The sequence below is a fragment of the Apteryx rowi genome, unplaced genomic scaffold (genome assembly GCF_003343035.1).
Source record: "Apteryx rowi isolate R43461 unplaced genomic scaffold, aptRow1 scaffold_121, whole genome shotgun sequence".
NCBI lineage: Eukaryota > Metazoa > Chordata > Aves > Apterygiformes > Apterygidae > Apteryx > Apteryx rowi.
Window position 1 is genome coordinate 824,060 of NW_020447431.1, and position 20,859 is coordinate 844,918.

General features: G+C 38.3%; 1 protein-coding gene across 1 annotated transcript in view; it reads right to left on the bottom strand.

Annotated features, from left to right (window-relative positions):
* GRB14 (growth factor receptor bound protein 14) overlaps positions 1 to 255 on the bottom strand; it is a 67,584-nt gene extending 67,329 nt beyond the window's left edge. Inside the window, exon 1 of the mRNA XM_026090978.1 lies at positions 212 to 255. Within this exon, the coding sequence (XP_025946763.1) occupies positions 212 to 255 (44 nt within the window). The remainder of the gene's footprint in view (positions 1 to 211) is intronic.
* Positions 256 to 20,859: the final 20,604 nt, after the last annotated feature.

Consider the following 20,859-nt stretch of genomic DNA (forward strand, 5'->3'; position numbering starts at 1 on the left):
GGCGGCCCGCGCAGCAGGCCGCAACGGCTGTAACGGCCGCAACGGCCTGCGCCGCCCAGGCCCCGGCCCCGGGGCGCTGCCCCGCCGCGTGGCTCGGCCCCGGCGCCTGAAGGAGAGGTAACGTTTCCCTCTCCTGACGGGGCTTGCTTTCACCCTCTGAGTGACTCTCCGGGCAGCACCGCCGCCGCGCACAGCTTTCTGAGCGCCTTACCAATCATTAACTAGGCTGCCCAGTCCCTCCGTGAGGCCAGGCATTGATGATTATGCCCCGGAGAAATAAGGAATGAACAAAGCTGGGGAAAAATAAAAAATAAAAACAGCTGTGTGCCAAACAGCCGGCCGGTGGAAACGCTGGGTTGCCAGCGCAGCCGAGGCGTGGGTGCGCAGCTGACGCCGGAGCGCAGGGCGCAGAAGTTAACTGCGCTTCGGGCTCCTGCGCGGCAGCCTGGCCTGCTGCTGCCCTGGCGCCTGGGCACAAGGTCCCGCGCGGCAGCTCCCCGCCGCTCCTACCGCTCTTCATCCTGCTACAACTGCCCAGCCACGGTACGGCACCAAGCGGAGAGGGTAGAATCATGACTGAAAACAGTGCAAGTCAATGAGTTAAGCCTAGCCCAGCCGCTGGTTAAAAACAGCCGTTTGTAAACACCTTCTGATAGGACTCGGCTTACTCAGAGACAGTAACTGGGATTTTAGACTACTGAGAATACAGAATGTTTTGGGATAAATGTGTTTCGCTGTTTTCTTGAACCCACTGAAGAAATCCTCACACAGAAGCCAAAATTTCAATTATAGAGAAAGATTTTTCTAAAATAGAAGCAACACTCATGGTTTTAATTTTGGCTGAGTTACTGATGATTTTGCAGGACATTTATTTTCAATGAAAACTAAGGATTCCTTGTCCTCTAAACAGTTCATTCTCTGTTATACTGACAGCTGAAGAGTGCGAGTTGATTAAGAATTCTTACAGAGACTGGCAAACATATCTGGAATTTCATAGTGTCTGATGATTGATTAGATTTATTCATTGCTTGCTAACAGCTATCTTTTTACACATTTGCACAGGCCAGACCACTGATTTTTGTCTAATTGATTCACTGGCATAAATCTGTCTCGTTAAACTTTCTTCAAAAGAATAGAAGGAAGGAAAAATGGTGTATGTGTTCTAGGTAGAAAACTAGGGTGAGGAACAGACAAGAACCTTCAAGTGGCAATTGTATGCTGATACGAATCAGCATTAAAAAGTTCAGCCATGAAAAGAAAATATATTTTGACTTTTCACCCCATCTGTGCAAGTTGTTCCATAGCTGTAACCTGACATACATGGTACATTTTTGTGTCTTTAGCTTAGTCATGTAATTGTTTTAAAATGGCAAGCAAGTAAAAACCGCATTTAGTAGGAATATTAGCAAATAAGTACACGTATATTTCAACATAACTTTGCTAGGATTCTAATGAGTCATGACAGCAAAAAAGAGTCACTTGTAGGAAAGATCAAAAAAAAATTAATGCCATTATAATTTCACTTGAATGTAATAATTAACAAATTTAAGAAAAGAATTGGCTTAAAATTTTTATTTTTTCTACTTCTCATAGCCTGTTCCAATGCTTGTTGCTTACAGTGCCTTGTATGGGAGTAGCAGTATATCAGAAAATACAGTCACCAGAAAACTGAGGCACAGAAAGATCGAAGTGATTGTTCCAGTGCAGCATAGGAAACTGCATATTTGAGAATGTGAAACTACCTGACTACCATCTCTCTCCTTTCAAACAACTGAAAGGGTAAGGAAGATTGACTGAGCTTGACTAAAGATATCTGAGAGCATTTGACCTAGACTCTGTTCAAGAGTAACCTTTTTTAACTCTTTCTTTGAACCAGTACAAACTCTCAGTAGTCTCTGAACAATTAAAAATGCTGGGATTAGAATGACAGCAGATTTCTGATAAGTCCTGAAATCAGAATATTTGTTGAACTATTACTTGGCTTCATTTTTATCATGAATACACCTAAGCTGCCTAGACTGTTTTTTGATACTTGTTATGCTTCTGCAGCACAACAGTCCTCATTCTAAGACTTACATTTCCCTAAAACTAAATTTCTGGGCATTCTTCAGTCCCCAACTCAGTAGATGTGTTTCTTCTTTTAATTTAAAATCTTCATTGACCCTAGTCAGGCCCAGATGTTTATCAAGTAAAATTAAAAATACACACTGAAAAAAAAAACAACCAACAGATTCAAGCTATTCAGTATGCACTGCACTTTCAGAAAAAATTAAGCTTTCTAGTTCTCAAAAGCCTGTGCATTATTTAGAACCACAGCACTTGATTAATATGACAAAATTCTGCTTTTAATTAGAGTAAACTTTCACAGTTATTTCTGACAAAATGAAGGTTTCAGAAATCCAAACTGTCTGTGATTATTCCTGACAACCATGGTGGACGGGGTTGTTTGATGTTTTATTGCACCCTTCCATACATCCCCCCTATTTTAATCAAGGTATTTTTGAAGAGGGTTTTGTATGTATAATGGTTTGACCGTAAAAAGCTTCACTATAATTTTTTAAAGATAGGTACACTAATAGAAATAATAACATATCTTTACACCACTTTATATCATAGTCACAATAACATAGAAAAGAATTATCACCACTGAAGTACTAGACAGAGCAAGGCACAGAAATAGTGTCTCCATTACAAGGCTATAACCAGCCCAAATCTTTTCTCTCCCAATTCAATATTTTCTCTAACAAGCACCCTAAAGTAAATTACATCAAATGTAATCACACAGAGGATCATCTTTAAAAAAAATTTGTGGTTTGTCTAGTAAAAAAGGCATACCCCAAAATATAGAGGCCTGCATTTTGTAGTTTATGTGTATTTATTATATCAATATACTTAGAATATGCTGAACACATTAACTTTCTTTATGGTCCCAACACAATGAACATCATTGCTCCTCCTTGGGCATTTTCAAACGTCAATTTTTAACTTTAAAAACTGACCCATCTGCTTGGGCAGTGCTTCAAGAGAGACAGATTTATCATATGAACATCAGTAGAGATATCACTAGCTAATTTCTTGGCAGTAGTGGATAACTCTCTGAAAATTATTTGTGGTTGGTTATTTTGTGAGGAGTTTTGCGTATTAACATAGCTTATATTGAACATAAGTTTGGAATTACTGTTAAAATGTGTGTCTTTTATTGGAGATAGAGAAAAATTTCTGAGGAATTAAATTAGTACGGCCACTCTCAATAGTTTCCAGAAGCTGCTATTCAACCTGATCTGAAGCTCCCTCTGCATGTATTTGCATAAACCACAGCACAGTATCACTGTGGTGCTTCCTGTGACTTAATTTTCCTCTTTTTCGCTTGCTATCAAGAAGCAGACTGCACTAGTATTTTCTGTTGTTGTTTGGGTTGGGTTTTGGATTGTTTTCCCCTCAAAAAGCATGTGTACTTTAGTGTACCTTCATAAGAAACGTGCATACAGGGATGGATGTTACTAGCTTTGACAACAGTGATTGCTATTTCCWTAGTAAGTTTTGTGATTCTCTGTGAAAGCTTTGTCCTCAGACCAGAACGTCCCCCTGCTGGAATTTTCCCTTGGACTTTAATACAAAAACAGAATTAAATTCTATGCAGGGTTTTGAGAATATGAATGATACTCTTTGAGCCAATCAAATYGAAACAAGAGCTTATGATTTCTGAAAGGGGTCTTTGTAGCTAAAAACAAATAATTAGGTTCAGCGTAGGGTTGACTGGGTGGCATGTAAGATCTGTGAGATGCAGGTCAGGCAACGTGAGATACTGGCTTCTGCTGCCTCACTCTAAGGCTGTATGAACTTGATCATTTGGCAGTGTCTATAATGAACTGTATATTGGGTGATGTGATCTGCATTGGCCAGCCTTCAGCTTCTTTAGGGCATAAAGTTCATTCCTAATAGAGAACTGCTGTAGTCCAGGGTGAATATTTATGGATGGATTATGGACATATGCATGGGTTAATCAGTGCCTAGGTCTTCATCTAATGGGTCTAAATCTGCTAGACTAGAGGCAGTCTTCTGATGAATGAACCGCATGTTGCTGTGGTTATTTGTGGAAGTTCATTGCCAAGTCTTAGGGAATTTGAACTGACTTAACAGTGTCAAATATTTGTAATAGTGGTATTGTATTGGAGGGAAATTAATGCATTTACCTGCTCTTTTTACACTTTGTCTGCATTCAGCTGAAGTCACTTGCATTCAGTCCTGATAAAGCTATCATAAAGTCATAAAGAAACATTGAAGGTAATACTAAGTATGTACATCTCCAGAACACTTAAATTTGTGCACAAGCACCATTAGATCCAACAATGTGTCATTCTTATCTAGTCCCAGCATTTTTAGGTAGTTCAAATGCAGCAAGTTTCCATGAATCCAACTTAGTCCCTTGTAAATACTGTGATAATTAATGCTTATCAGTTACTCTGAAATAACTAATATGGAGAGTGGATAACTTTAAACATCACGTAACTGATAAAATATCTCGTTAAATTAAAGCGTGATGTTTCACAACAGCACAGAGCTGCTGATACCTTTTGCCACCATTTTTCTGGAACACCACCAAAGAACATCATACAAAGATTATCATTCAGAATATTGCAMACAGACATACCATTATTGTGGAGGGAAGAGTGTAGGTGACTATGCTATCCAGTGCTCCCTGTGTTCATCCAGAGCATGGAAGTTCAGTTTCCATAATATGTGAGCTGTTGGGAAGACAGATTCAAGAACCTTTAACACCAGTCATTTTGTGCAGGGGAAAACAAAATACAAACATTAAGAAAACAAGGAATGTAGAGTGAAAATGAGACTTCACAAACACAGCCATGCCACTCTTAAGTCTCAGTCATTTCTGAGCTGCTGCCAAGGATGCCGAAGCAGTAGTCTCATAACAGAGCACAGTAAGAGTCTCCTGATAGGAGCAAAGAGGAAGGCAGATGGGAAGTTATTTTGGCAAAAAGTAAGTAACATCTCTGGTCAGACCCAAGTAAGATAGGATTCCACTTCTGTTACCAACAGCTATCTGCCTGAGACGGAGTGTAAAGTTGACAAATGAAATTTAAAGACAAAATGAATTCTGTATTTTGAAAAATTGATATAGAGCAATTCAGTTGCCTAAACATAGGCATCTAGTACCAGTTTAGACACCCTAAAGAAGGGCATAGGTTTTCTGTTGGTCCAGCATCGAATCTGACAGCCCAGAGTGGATGTTTCAGATATCCTTGGACATTGAAATGGCACTGTACTTAGGTGTCTAAGTATTAAAGTATTAAAGTCTAATAACTTCAGACACATTGCATTGCAAAATTGGGGTTTTGTAGCTTTCATTATTTCAGATCTAAGAAGACAGGAAGTAATCCCTCCATATATTTTTTCTCTAATTCTGGGAAAAAATATAATAAAATTAAAATCTGATTGTATACATGTCTGCATGCACGTGAGGGGAAGATGAATTTTTCTCTTCTGAAATCACTAGAATAACAGCCCATATTTTCACCCCCAAATTTGGACTGGCCCTGATGCAACAAAGCAATTTCCAAATCAGTCTACCTGTGCATATGAAATGTAGAATGCCTTGAAAAATGGGCTCTGAAATGGAAAGCACCAGTGAACCTTAATAATGGAGTCATTACGTTCCTCCCAAATGACAGAAAGTAAAACAAACAAATGCTTATCTGGCCAGATGGAATTCCTAAGGTACTACCACCTTGAGATAACGTATCTGCCACCATTTTAATACATCACCTTTTAGGACAGTTAGTACTCTTTGGAATGAATTAATCCTGCAGAGTTTACACAGAGAAAGGGCATTTGCTCTTTCTCAAGAGTTTTTCCAAGAAATCTATATCCAGGGAATGCAGTATTCAATAAACCTTTGAAAAAGCAACCTATTGTTCATATTTTAAAAGCATAGTGCTGACTACTTGGAAGTTATCATATTAAAAGGTTATTAATGCAAATGTCTGTAATTCAGGAACCCTTTCTAACTAACAATGACAATCTCAGCACTTATTATGAACCTAATTATCACAACATCAGTGCACCTAATATTTTAATGTATTTATTCCCTTCATATGGATGAGTAAATGTTTGCATGCTTATGTGCCTGAATGTCTTTAAAAATTAACCCTACATGGGTATTCAAAATACTTGGCTCTAGACATTAGACCAAGCTGGATTAGTGATTTAACATAAAGGCCCTGCATTTCCATGGAGAGAGATGGAAGACTCTAGAGGTCAGCTAAAAACACCTAAGGCTTTTAGCACTGAGACCTGTCCCCAGCAGAAGTCATCTTTGTTTCCTCTGACTACACTGGAAATCTAGGGAGAACTGCCTTCTGACTTAAGTATCTCGGTTAGATGTCGAAAATTAGACAATATGTAATTAATTTGCTAAGTGATTTTCTCAAGATCTAATGGAATTCATGGCTGAGCAAGGAATGTAAACTCTGAGTCCAAAATTAGTATTTTAAGAATCAGGCCATCCTTCTTTGCAACTATAATGAAGGTTCCTTGCTTCTAAAAATAAAGCAGATAAAAGGTATTAATACTGAAGTACTCCTGACAATGAGTCGGCTTTAAATCTGGCCCAAAATGTGATTTATTCTCCTATGACCTGGAGAAAAAAATGTACCTTTTCCTTTGATTTCATGTTTATTAAAGCTGTGCTGTGGAGTTGTTTAGTAGCCACTCCATTTTAAAAGTGATTTTTTTCTAATACTCCTGATTTTACCACGAGAAATAGAATGATTTCGTAAGACTGAACATTCAAATCTAAGACTGAACCATTCTAGTCCACTTTTATATATTTATGAAGGAGACATTAAACAAGACGTGAATAATAACATACAACATAGTTCCAGACAATTGTCTTTCTCACCATGGCACTCTAAACTTTACTAAAAAGTCTTACAAAAATTTTCCCTTGGGATGAAAAATTGAGAAAAATGCTGGCTACTGAACAACGTCATAAATAATTTGCACCTGACTTCCAAGAAATTTAACATCCRATATATCTGAAGCATATGGGAAGCAGGAGTACAAAGATCACCTCTAAAATTAGGGAGATTATTACAGCCACTCAACCCTTTTAAATTCAGTCTTCAATGTCTTCCTTCATTTTTGTGAATTTAGCTCAATCCGTTGTACTTGTTTGAGAATTCAGAGATGAGAAATCAACTCATGCATTTTTTTACATTCTTTGACCTTACTTTTTAAAACAATAACAATGTATTTTTCAGACTTCTAACCTACTTGAACTTTCATTCTGTTATCCAAGAAGAACCATTGAACTGATACATTCTCTCTTCATAAAGAAAGTCCAGGTATTTATAAAGCCATGTTAGACTCAAAAGTTGGCATTCTTTCTCATTACTGGATTTCTGGACTACTAGATCACTCAAGATTACATACCCGTTCCACATAAAGAAGAGGCACACAGTCACACTTCTGTCAAATTAGCCACAGAACATGATAAAGACATGTGGGAGGACAGACTATCTGATCTGGCAGAAAGCCTGCTGGTAAAAATTCAACCCACCAAAAAAATCTCTTAACAAATTTGAACCAACAAAGTAGGTTTCAGAGTTCTGCATCCTGTGGCTGTGGCAACTCTGGTTACGTCCCCAAGCCAACTTTAGCATGTTGTCAAGCCAGGGCCTCAGAGCCAATACCAAGCTGCTAAGTAAGAAATCTGACTAACGCTGGGTTGTGTCATTAAAGGTGATACATGAAACTTCCTAATTGCTAAAATATCTATGATACTTTGTCCAAGTGTCAGAACATGCCTTAACTAAATTCCAATTTAGATTCTGCCAGCCTATGTGGTTTTAGTTGGAGAAGTTACTTTGTACTGTAGCTGGAAGTAGCCCATTGTTTGTTGCATTCAGTCCAAATGTAATTGCAGTTCAGCAGTAGGTGAAACAAGATGAATTTTTGTATAGACTGTTTTATTGCAACTTAAATTTAGGCAAAAATGGATGTTGATTTCCACAATGTCATGAGTTTCTGTATGGAATAAGAGGCCTCCATTTAAATACAAGGCACCCAAACATTCAACTTTCCAAGTGTCTTTAAAAGAAAGGTATATCCCAATCTCTTTTACTAGCCCAGTCTCCTCAGAACATTTTTCCTTTTGTTTATTTGAAGGGAAAACCTAGCATTAAGTGATTTTCTACAAGATAGTTTGGCTGGCTCTCAAGCAAGAACGTAGGCTTCTATTATAACATATTGGGAGCTTTTAAAACCAAAGCAATTCATAATAAATTTATTCAAATTGACACATTTCTGGTTATAATGTCTTCATTATTTCTTCAGAGTTATGAAACATGTATTATATCACTATAACCACAACACCAGTCAAAGAAATCTAATTTACTGTGAAGTCTGTCTGTACAGTCATCATGTAGCTCAAGGCATACTTTTGATTATTTTCTTGTACTATTTCTTATATTAGTGTTATTCCAAAGACTACACTGGTATTATAACCTCATTACATCTAATTAAAAAAAAATATTATTACATAACAAGCTTAAAAAATATATATAGCTACATAACAAATTAGAAGTAATTACACCACTAAAATGTGTTAAGCATATATGGAAGTGTATTTCAGATTTATATAAATATATATATATAAATATATATATTTATTTATATATATATTTATATGTATATATATCAAACACATTCTTTTCTGGTAGTACATGCATGTTTTCATCATAGCCAGCAAGTTAGCCAATATTTTACTCAATTCAAATTAAAGCTGAATTAAATTAACACAGCATAAAATTCCTGAATTAGGAGAACAGAATCATTAAAATGATCAACACAAACCAAGAAAAGGACTTTTTAAAACAAAATGAAAGGGTTCTCCATCAGTATCTTTTCTCTCTTCTACTTCATTTATTAAATTCTGCTAATAAGAATGAAGTGAATCATAATTTAAAAAAACAGAACCTGATAGCCTCTTTTACAGCTTCTTAGGATGGAAAGATTTTTTTTCTCTCTCACTTTGCTGTCAGAAATGAAAGCCTGAGCTGCAATTGTTAAAGGTCTGAATTTGCATTTTTCAGCAATCCAGAGAAATGAGAGCTGCTATTGTTATGATCATCATTGTTAGAAAGTTCTTTGTCTACAGATGTAGCAAAGTTGTTGGTCAGCTGTTTACTAGATGCCTTTAAAGTTATCAGATAATCTTACAGTAGATCAAAAAGCAAATTAGGATGTTAACTTTGTATACTCATAGAGGATAAATATTTCCTCTAAAATTAACTGGATGCAGTGCCTGGTTCATTCTTTATGAGTAGTTAGTGCAGAAAATTTGCAGAAGCTAAAAATACAGCAACAGGTTTTTTTTAAATAACTGATATGACTTTGTCTCCAAACCTTGTTTTCTCCCCCAAAACCACCTTGTTGAGACAGCTGGACTAGACAACTTCTCAGAATGAAAAACTTGCCTAAATCAAGACCTCTCAAGCTCATTAATCTGAGCAGCTATTTGGAGGAGAAAAAGACAGAAAGACTCTTGATAAGACCTTACTGGCCTGAAGTACCAGTGACAAGTACCAGCCTGAGCGAGTCGAGAGAGTGCAAGACCTCTTCTAGAGTAGTAGGAGAGGGTATCTTCTCTGCCAAAAATCAGTCCAGTTCAGATAGTTGTTCAGGTAACTGAGCTGATTGAATAAAACAGGCAACCCTAGCCTTTTTCTGTGAATGAGTCTTTGCAGACACCTTGGAACATCTCCAAGCCAGCTCAAGCATAGACCCACTGAACCAATGTGTCAGGAGCTTATCTGCTGGAAGTACCTGACAAATGTGAAAGCCAGCCAGACATGTGCTGTTGCTAGGGGATTTGAATTATATTTGTTTTATTTCTAATTTTCCTATACAAAGTGGATTTATTTGTATTATTTTTACTGTGATCAGATACTTGCATGTCTCCAGTCGTGATGTAGAGCCAGTCTGGAAAGATGCAGTCTCCCCTAACTTCCTTTGATAAGTCTATGCCCTGTTTCAGTCCAAATTCTGTTGCTGCAGCAATTACTGTGGAAGACTTCAGTGGCAGGCTTCAGCTAGAGATACTCCTCTTGCCACTGTTAGCCTTTCACAGAGCCTTCATCTCAGGGCGTAGGCAGACAACTGGCCATTTTCAGAGTATTCCAAGGCAGACCAGGAAATGAAGAGAGATAGCGGGCCCTCACACTTTCGTAGTGCTTTGGAAACAAGTGCCGGATGATCACCCCAAGGGGATAGTTGTTGGCTTCCTTGTCCAAAATGGGACATCAGATATAAGCTCAGACAGGTATCGGGAGAACAGTTTGAAGACCGAATGAAAAGATAGTTTTGCATTTGGGGTGTATTCCCTCCCCACCCTTTCAGCTACCCCTGTCAGACCAGTGGCGTGGTAAACCAGTGGCATGGTCACACTTCTGGAGCCCTTGGTCCACTTTACTGTGCTATATATGTGCTGCAGGTGAGTCACAGATGGGCTAAAACAGTCCCCCAAATATACGAGAGGTGGTGTGGCACCACGGTGAGGCAGGTGCTCTGGAGAGCTCTTCCGAGCCTGCTGTGTGTATATGGGCAAGGTGTTCTGACCTGAGGTGCTCTCACTGGAAGACTGCTTGGCAGCAATCATACAGAGCAGTTGAGGTATTGCCATTGTTTCCAGAGTTCAGGGAATTAATGCTTTTCCAATGTCCGGCTGCTGCATAACTAAGGGAACAGAAATAATTTAACAGGTCCTGTAATTTGTTTTCATACTAGGATTCYATTATTCAGGGAGTAATAGTGAAAATATATCAAATTGTTGACCCTTTGCAAACGGGTTTCAACATAAATTAATTGTTGTGTAAAAAAAATGAATTTAATGTTTACAGTGCAATTTGTCACAGAAATGGAGGCTCAATTAGAGTCTCAATGATTTACTAAAGACATTTTAAACATAATGTCCAAACAATGCTACATAAATTAAACATGATGTAATTGAGTGTAACACTAAGTGGCTCATCACTGTTGATTCATGTGGAAATCACAGAAATTTTACTGATCATTATGCATTCATTCAGTATTAATGTAGATACCATATGTGCTTCCATAGGGATTCTACTCTTACTCAGCGTTCATTAAGTTTTAATGTACCATTAAAAAGGCATCAAAAGATCCATCTAAAAATACCACCACAAAGGTAGTTCATTTAAAGACAGTTAAACATGTTTCACTTTAACATTGAAATACAAAGTAAGTTAATAATCAGCAGAAATAATTCAGGAGAAAACACCATTTAATTGCAAGTCAGACTACAAAGAATATTTGAACAAAAGGCAAATGGATTCTGCCTGTTCTAGATTTCTGGATAGTTGTATTTATAGGTAAAAGTGTTTGTCATGCAAATATATAGTTTTAATTTAAGCGATGCTTTACAGTAATCTTCAGTATAGTGATTCAGTGCAGTGAAAATATTATTACAGTCAGATTGCCTAATGCACTCTTTTCATTGAAGAGGGTTGAGAGAACCATAGCAGTATTAATAACTTGCCCACAGCTCCCTATTTTTCACTTTTTCTCTGCTAGGCCTCATGTGCAATGGCTAGCAACAGAGTTGTCCATCGATGAACTCTGACTTGTGTATCTCAATAACCACATTGCTCTGGCTAGTCATCTTCCACTTACAGGCATGCTTTCCATCAGAGYCTAGTGTCAGGGCCCTGAGCACTTCCCCCCTCCTCTGTGGATTTGGCTGCCTGGACTCAGGGCCAGGTTATTACAGTTGGTGGCCTTGGGACAAGCACTTCCAGACAGCTCTGCAGGGATGCCACAGCCCGGGCTGAGCCCCTGCTTCCCGGGCAGCTGCTGAGGAGCTGAGGCTCCAGTGCTTGGCCCTCGCCTGAGGTACAGCTCACGCTGAGTCGCAGCCATACCTGTGCCTGGCCAGGGACCCCACTGGTCCAGACCCAGAGCCGCAGACAGACTTCCCAGCTTGACCTCGGACCTGCCTCATCCCTATGGTGATCCAGATTCCTGGCTGAATGTGGCTGCTGTCTCCAGGCCTGCCCTGCTCCTCTCGCTCCAGTACTGTGGGACAGGGCCCTGCCTTGCTGGCCACATTAGCACACTGGGTCCTGGCTCACCATCCCCTAGGCAGCAGCCGGCCCTTGCTGCTCAGGTGGGAGGTAGCATGAATGTTTGCTTGGCACACTGTTTTTCGTTATTGTTAAGCTGCTTCATTTCTCATCTTGCACTGTTAGAAAACTTATATATTTATGCCTTGATGATTTCCTGGGAAAATTGCTAATGGATGAATAAGATTAGATGAGCTATTCTAATCAAACATTGTATGTTGGTAGTGGATTTCAAAAGGTAATTGCTGTCACTGAATGAAATAAGGTCCATAGAAATTTCCATCAGAAAAGTGGATTGAARTTTCACATGTAGAGTAAAGCTTGTGCATTTTAGCTGCCAAAGTATTATTATAAATTGAAACTAATGAACAACTATCACAGTAAATTGAGCAGCCTATGTAGCACAGCCTCAAGTTTTTAGACTCTGTTGCCTGACCAGTTCAAAAGATCAGCTGTGAATCAGATGTGATCATCTGATGAATAAATCGTCACATGATCATCTGTGAATAAATACAACTTAGCAAGGTTCTGTTTAGCTGGATATATGGCACTTTAGAACCATGACACACAAACTCCTCTCATAAACTGTTGATCTTGTACAGAAGATAGGTGTATCCTGCAGGTGGCTGACCATGACAAAAAGCCTTCTTTCATTATTTGCCCTGGAAAATGGGTTATCAGCCCTCATCAAACAAAGAAGAGCCTCATGTGAAGGCTGCGCTGCATGGGCTGACACCCATGCCAAAGTAGAAAACTTACAGAACATCCCAAAAGGAGAAACAATCTGGAGAGAAGCAAACAAATGAGGCAAATTTGAAAAAAAAATCTGGCTAAGAGAAAATACCCTCTTCCCAAGATGCTGAGAGAAACAAAGCATGGGACATGGTCAGACCTACATCTTTGTATTGATGAACCCTGATGACATCTAACAGATATAATGGCAAAAGCATACACATCTCAAATGCCTATGGTACAGCCACTCACTTTACACAAAGACATGAGTGGCACAAAGAGCATGAATGAGGATTGATAAGTTAATGTCTCTTTCTGTAAGAGAACTGGAGAGGATAAAATTAAGCTAGCAAGTAGAAGCTCACAACAAACAAAAAAGAGGCAGTTCTTCACACTGTGTGTCATTAAGCCAAGGAACTCCTTGCCACGCAGTACTATCACTGCTCAAAGTTTACAGAAGTTGAAAGAATCAGTAGACAAGTTCTTGAAAGACAGAAGCATTTAGGAGTATTAAATGCATAGACATCATCTTGGCTCAGAAATTTTCTGAGCTAAAATTTGTTGAAAATTGATCATGCCTGTGTTTCCCCAGGTATCAACTTTTGATCATTGACAGAAGTCAGATAATAGGCTAAATGGACCTTTAGTTTGACCCAGTACAGCCATTATTCCATTATGCTCTAAAGCTAGAACAAACATATGGACTATTGCTTCAAGATAGAACAATTAATCACTTTCCTTGGTGTRGCAACTTTTATGTGTTGAAAGATGGTTATGTTGTCCCAATCAGTCTTCTGTTTTTTTATACTAACCAAATCCCATTCCTTTAGGTCTTTCCTGACATGTCTTTAAAGGTCTTTTAATTCTTGTTTTATTCTCTCTCTCACCCAAATTGCCTTCCACGTTTAGATTATCAATCTAAAGAGTCATAACACAATCTAAGAAATAGCTGCTGCTTTTAACAGCTTTCTTCACTTTCTGAGATTAAGTTTTTCCTGCTAGGTTCCAGCTTGGTTTCTGCTATATTATTTTTGCCCAGTGATAATCAGGCAACTTATATTTCCCATTACCACCAGATTATGTTTTTGAATGAATGTAGTAGTTACATGAGAAAAGCTTCTCCTACTTCCTTTCCCTGAGAAGATGGTCTTGCAGACATTTAATTCTTTCCACCCTTTTTGAAATTTTCATTTTTCAAAGAAATGAGTAGCAGACAAAGTTAAAAAAAAAAAAATTAAACCCACCATTCTCAGGGATAGCCCTGAAGCCAACTTTCCCCAAACTTTCCTTTCTCAGGGTCTCTCACAAATTCTGATGGGACGGCACCAGGTGAACTCTGTGAATGCAGCTTGTGCTCGTCTCATGCTAGCTTCAGGTAGAGCTCTCTTAGACAGCCTGAATTAGCCATACAGTTACCAGCAGTTGCAGGAACTGTAATGCTCTCCTCTTCCCACCCTCTCGCTAGTCTTGGTATGGAGAGTCTCAGGCAAACGCTTTCTCTGTCAGATCTTTCCGTCCTCAGCGCTCCAGAGATGGTTGAAATGTGCCAACTGCAAGAGCTGGGGCCACCAGGGACTTGACAGACTGTTGGCTGTCTTCCTCCAGAACGCCTGACAATTCAAGTGCCATTATACTGCGGTTTTTAATGAGGATTAACAGTACATTAGTCCTTGGAAGTAAGGCACCTAATTATGCAGCTGCCTGTATTCTTGTGTTTCTCCCAGTCCTCTGCAATTTAAAAAAGAAATCATATGCGATCCACTTCTTTAGTCTTTGCCTCACCTCTTCATGTTACTGAGGTGCTTGAGTTCAGAACTGCAGCAGCTCGGCATACCATAGGGCCTTGCTTGGTACATGCACTTTGTAACTGCAGGCGTCCACTGATGTGATGCACGCTTGTGTGGCCAAATACACTTCATCTTGCAGAACACAAGTGTTTAATTGACGTTTAGCATTTGAAGAATGCAATAATTCTGTTGATGGGATCCATCATGCTCTTTAACCAAGGTGACCAATTGCAGCCCCCTCTGTTTCCATCCCCATTTCCCTGTTAGCTTCATTTAGAAAACTGCAATCAGCTTAACTATTTTAAGGAAGATCATTCATTGTGTTTATGTTAAATCAGAAATATTTAAACACTTAAGCAACTGCGAAATAAATTTGTTTGTGCTCATCTTGTCCATGCTTTACCAGTTCATATAAGTGTGACTATAACCAACCATCTCATCCTAGTTCTCGCTCAGGATCACAGAGAAAAAAAATGAGAGTAAACACACACAGGGAGAGACACACATATAACTGGGGGTATTATGAAATTCTAAGTCCTACAGTAGTTTATTTACTATAATAGATTTTGCAAATAGAAATACATTAACCACTAGTAAGTACATTAGTGGTTAAAGTACACTAGTACGAATATACTCAGTATGCTAGTACTTGCAAATAGCCACTGATTGGCCAGCTTTATTCCTCAACAACTGCTGCATCTGCAGGTTCTGTTGCACTGTGGACTTAGCTCTCCCTCTCCCTGAGCTGATTGTATTCATCTTGGCACATTTTTATGCCTAGGGATGTTCCCTATCAAGATTCCCGTTTTGTAACTATTTTGTCACTTGTGAAAACTATTTACTTGTATCTACCATACTTTAGTGTACTTACTATTTACTTTTATCCCATTTCCAGTAGTTTATATAAACACAAAGACAGTGGCATCAAAAGTCACATACTGAAAAACTGGAGAGGCATATGCACTTGTAGAGCTGTACACAGAATCACTCCCTAAGCACTTTTATAAGCAAGGACTAATAAAATGGCCTAGAAATAGTATACAATTCTGAAAAGATTCATCAATGTGAGATCATTATAGATGCTTTGATTATAAATACAAAATAAAAGGAGGCTATTGCCTGACTAAAAATTGACTTATTTTCAAATATATCTACAAATAGCAAGATGAGGAACACTGAAAGAACCCATAAAATAAGGTACATATCCATACTATGCCGATCTTTCTTTTTGTGTGTGTGTGTATGTATATATATATAAACTTATATATATACACATACACACACACACACATACATATACATAAAAACTTATAAATTTCTTTTTCTCTTCCCTAATACTATCTGTCTGCTAGAATTTCTCCCTATCATTGCTTTGGCTATTTGCTTCTCCCATTACTTTGGCTTAAAACTTGTGTTTGTTTTCTATGTTTATGTTAGGTTGTCTACTTTCTGAATTACTGATGTGTACTGCTCGCCTATTGCACGTACCTCAGGTACTTTACTGAGTGACCTGGGACAATAAGCACAGATGCTGAGCTATCAAAAATGTTTATGAAATTCTCACTCTTGACAATAGCTTTAAGTCTGTTAAGCGATTGGTTGCATTCATTGAGTTCCCCCTAGCTAGAGTTGTTCTGGCTATGATCCTATCAAATATAATAGGCTAAACAAGGTCAGTCCTGCTTAGTACTCCAAGGGAAGACTTGAAACTAAACAAGTATCACTACCTTCCCAGTGGTACAGGAGAGGGTGCTGGGTTATTTGTAGCTGGCATTTTGCTTTCTGACTTATTGTATACAGATTGGTAACAGTACTAGATAATCCAGCTGCATTAAAGGCTGACTTTTTTCTTTTTTTTTTTCCCCTTCCCTCTCTCTCCCCCCAGCCTCAGACAAAAAAGGAGGACTAAGAGCTCTGTTCAGTCACTAGACATGACAAATTATTCCTGTAGAGGAGAAAGTATCAGCTCTCCAGTCATACTGTATTCTAAGTGATTATATTCTCCAYTCCCAACTTTCCTTTGGCATTTGTAAAAGACTATTCTACAACACTTTTATGCATCTGAGTGAAATGTGCAAAGCAATTATGCACGAACACACTTCAGTTTCAGTACTTCAGATGATTTGAACCCTACTTGAACAAAAATTTGTCAGCCAGTAGACTTCTTCAAAGTATTCACATAAACTAAAAAGATGAAACATCAAGTTAAGTTCACTATTTATGATATATCACTAAGTTCTGTCCCCCCCTCCCCCCTGCTGCTTCTGTATCAGCTTACTTCAGAATTAACAAGTTTTCTGATGTAGGGAGTACACTATTTTTTTCTATTCTTTCTTGTAAAAATTTAGGTATCTGGTTCCCACATGAAAATAAAGTAACATTGTGACGATCCTGCACTATGCAATGGTAATAATATAAATACATACAGTTAGCTCTGTGTCAAACCTGTAATTTGTAATCAAGTTAAATCTCATTTCACATACAGAATTTAAATAATGACTAATGCTATGTCTTTATGCGGAGTTGCTTCAGTGGTTAAATTATCCTGTTTCATATTAGTAGTGTTGACTTCCACATGCAAGTTACAGAGTAGCACCAACTCTCCCATTAGTGTCCACAGCACACAATGTTCTCATTCATAAATCGGAGCTGGCTTAAATTTACATCTTAGAAATGACCAGAGACAGTTGTGAAGGAGCCATGACACTACTGATCAGAAACAGCTTAATATTTCAAGAATCACTGACACATTAGACGTCCTCAGGTGCTGGTTCTAGTCCATTTGGCAAGGGAATGTGTCTAATCAAAGCCACTGTATACCTTAAATGACAGTATTTTATTAATGAATAAAAGTGATTAGGTTCACCTAATTATGTGCTGTTAAACATCTGGGGATCTTTCACACTTAAACATGTTAAAACACCTTAACAATTACACATTTGTTCAATATTTAAGTTCAATATGAAATTCAGATATGAAAAAAAATCCAGATAGAGACTTAAATTATAAAAAGGGACAGYGCCCCATTGGTTTGACATTCTCTGATCATGGCAAAAGCAGCAGCAGAACCCTACACTGACAACTGCTCTCTGTTTTTCAAGTTTAATTCAAAACTTTTCTTTTTTTGAAGACTGAGGGAATATTTAATCAGCATTTCTGGGTATGCTACAGATTTTCTTTTCCACAGTAAATTGAGATTTAGGAGACTTACAGACTTATAGTTTGCATAACCTGATGCAACTAGTTACCACAGCTGCATAAAAATGCAGAAAAATTATAAGACTAAATGAGGGAGAGTTTAATACCTATGTAAATACTTCTGAATATTCCACATGGTGACTATCTCCATCTTTTGTCACCAAATAACTAAGGGAGTATGATCCTTAATTCATACGTAGCACCTTATTAGGTACAATATGAAGAATCCTGCCATTCCAGTCAATCAAAATAAAGATTAAGGCTCTCAATTTTAGACATTTAAGATTATTCTCTCAAAGGGAAGGAACGAGGAAATGGTCCATCAGCAAGCTGTTGTTTTTCCTGGAGGAGTTTAACTATATTGATCTTAAAAGCTTCCCCCCCACTCTGGCCTGCTGCTCTTGATACACATCTACCTTTTACTGAGAAAGTCAGTTGGGTCACTATTAGTAACAAAACAACCCCTTCTTACATTCCATAAGACTAGACTATATTCTTCAGAAACACCTAGTCTTCACTCTGACTAAATTTATTTCCGCTTCCTAGAAAGTGTATTTTATCAGTAGCGCTGGGGAGTGTTCTAAAAACTAAGGAGGAAACCAAAAATTATTTTACCACTGCAGCCCTAACCTCCTGTTTTAAGCACTGTTTGGGAATGCCCCTGCACTGAGCAGGAGACTAATGCATAGGAAATCACCAAACATCATTTGTTGAAAGGGAAGACGGTTGTTCTTCTCATGCAGCAGGTGGTATCAACAAAAGGGGTCCTAAAAATACATTCATTATACAATCACTAACTGGTAACTAGTAAATGTCACGGGTGTACATGTATAATCACACTGGCTGTTGTCTTGTGTTACTGGCACAAGACAGTTCACAGAATCTGGGAAGCTGACAAAGGAACTAGCAACTTGCATCCAAATCCAACTTTGATACAAGGAAGGGCGATTCCTTTGTCATTGGAGTTGTATCTACTTCTGTTAGAGATGACACAGTCCTTGTTATTTCCTGGCCCCAAGTTACACATACACAGTCACTCTGAAATAAGTTACCAAATAGATGCAGTTAAAATTTCCTCAGAGTTCCAGTGACCTCCTTCTTTTCAGGTATATTTTCTTCACCCTTTCCCAACAGATTCTCTTTCATTGCTCTAACATTAGCAAACAGAAAAATGCCTGTCCTGCACATGACTGTATTTTCATCATTGCACTGTTAACATGAATGGGGATCACAAGATACCAGGCTTTCAGAGTTAGGCTGTTAGCTTCTGGCTCATACCCGCACCTTCACAAACAGGACAGTATTTGTGTAACTCTGGAGTCAGAACAGAAAACATAAGATACAAAAGGGGGAAGGAGAGGGGAGCAGCACTGCCTGTCATAAGCAGCTGATAAAGAATGCCGAACTCATTATGAATCTTCCACGGGGAAGGAAATATTCCTCAACTGAGGCTTTTACTGTAGAAGATTCTTCCTTAATGCATTAAAATGGGGAGGAGAAGAACTATCCCTGCTTATCCCCACAGAAGCTGCGATTCCCCAGAAGATCAAAAAGACAGACTTCCTCTTTTTTTCTCCTCTACCTCACCCTCCACCCTTCCCCCTCCCCCTTAATTTCATTCTCTTAAATAGCCTGAATAACTTATGAATAACTCCATTAACAGTTCTAATGGTGTTTCCTGGGTGGTGGGAAGGAAGCGTTCATCTGCTCCAGTTGCGCTTGAACACTCTCTTGGCTCAACTCTACATCAATTAGTTCAGCCTGGTTCTCAATCTACTTTTCCCARTTCAGTGCAATATCACAGTTCTCCTGAGTGTTGAACACCGAATTCAATCTAGCATATCCAAAATTAGAGATTAAAATTGGACAACTGATCAATGGATCATCAAAGCCTGATTATTTTCAGTAACTTTGTATGGTGTATTACAGAGGTTCAAAAGCTGCTTTTAAATTCCAAATTTAGAGGTCATGTGAGAGTATTACTAGAATCAAAGTGACATTTCTGAAATTATATTTATATAATTAAAAAAAAAAAAAAAAAAGAGTATGGAAATCTACCTTAGCTGTTAAAACTGAAAGGGCCACTCTTGGGATGGCTCGACAAAAAGAAAAATCTCAGGGATTAGAACAAATCAGAACACAACAAAAAAGCAGATCAAAACTAAATAGCAAGGATGTTCAGCCTTGAGAAAGTAAGAACATGGTGATACTAGAAACAGACAGAAAAAAGATACTTCCAAAAAGACTGGATATAAAATACAAGGGAGCAAAAATAAAGCAAATTTATGTACAACACATTGTGGTAGATTCGTGACACACAGTTCACGCATTACATACAATGGCACATAGCTCTTGCAGGGAAGACAAAACAAAAAATAGTATTAAAAAAAAAAAAGTGTAGCATCTCCCATTACTTGCAAGTCTCATGTCATTTAACAGGGATACCTTCCCTCTCGCAAAACTACCTTATCACAGAATTTTAAAGAAAAAAAAAACTTACCTGCCATTTGCAATCAGATCATATAAAATAATTACATAAAATGCATTATTTTCTATTAAATGCTCAGAAAATTTCCACTGTTATTGTAACAGCTTTGTTTTGTCCTCAAAATAGATTTCATAAAAGAGATTCCATCTATAACAAGCAATCTTTCAACTCAGCTGCTGACAGTATGGATGACCCTGAACAGAAGAACATTGTAGCTTCAGAACTTCAGACCACTCACAGCACTCAAACAGTTACCATGTGCTGTGAAGATGGCAGCTCCAGTCCAAACACAATTTTGAGTTCAGCTTCACATTACATTAACACTGGCATAGACGATTAAGACACATTTTCCCTTCTGGAAAAAAAAAATTTTTTTTTTTGCTTTGCTACCATCCCATCAACTTAGTCATTTACAACCACTCTTCAATCTAGCTGTAGTTGTCCAACATCTGATAGATGCACTCTGACCAAGCAACATGTTCAAGGATGTCCA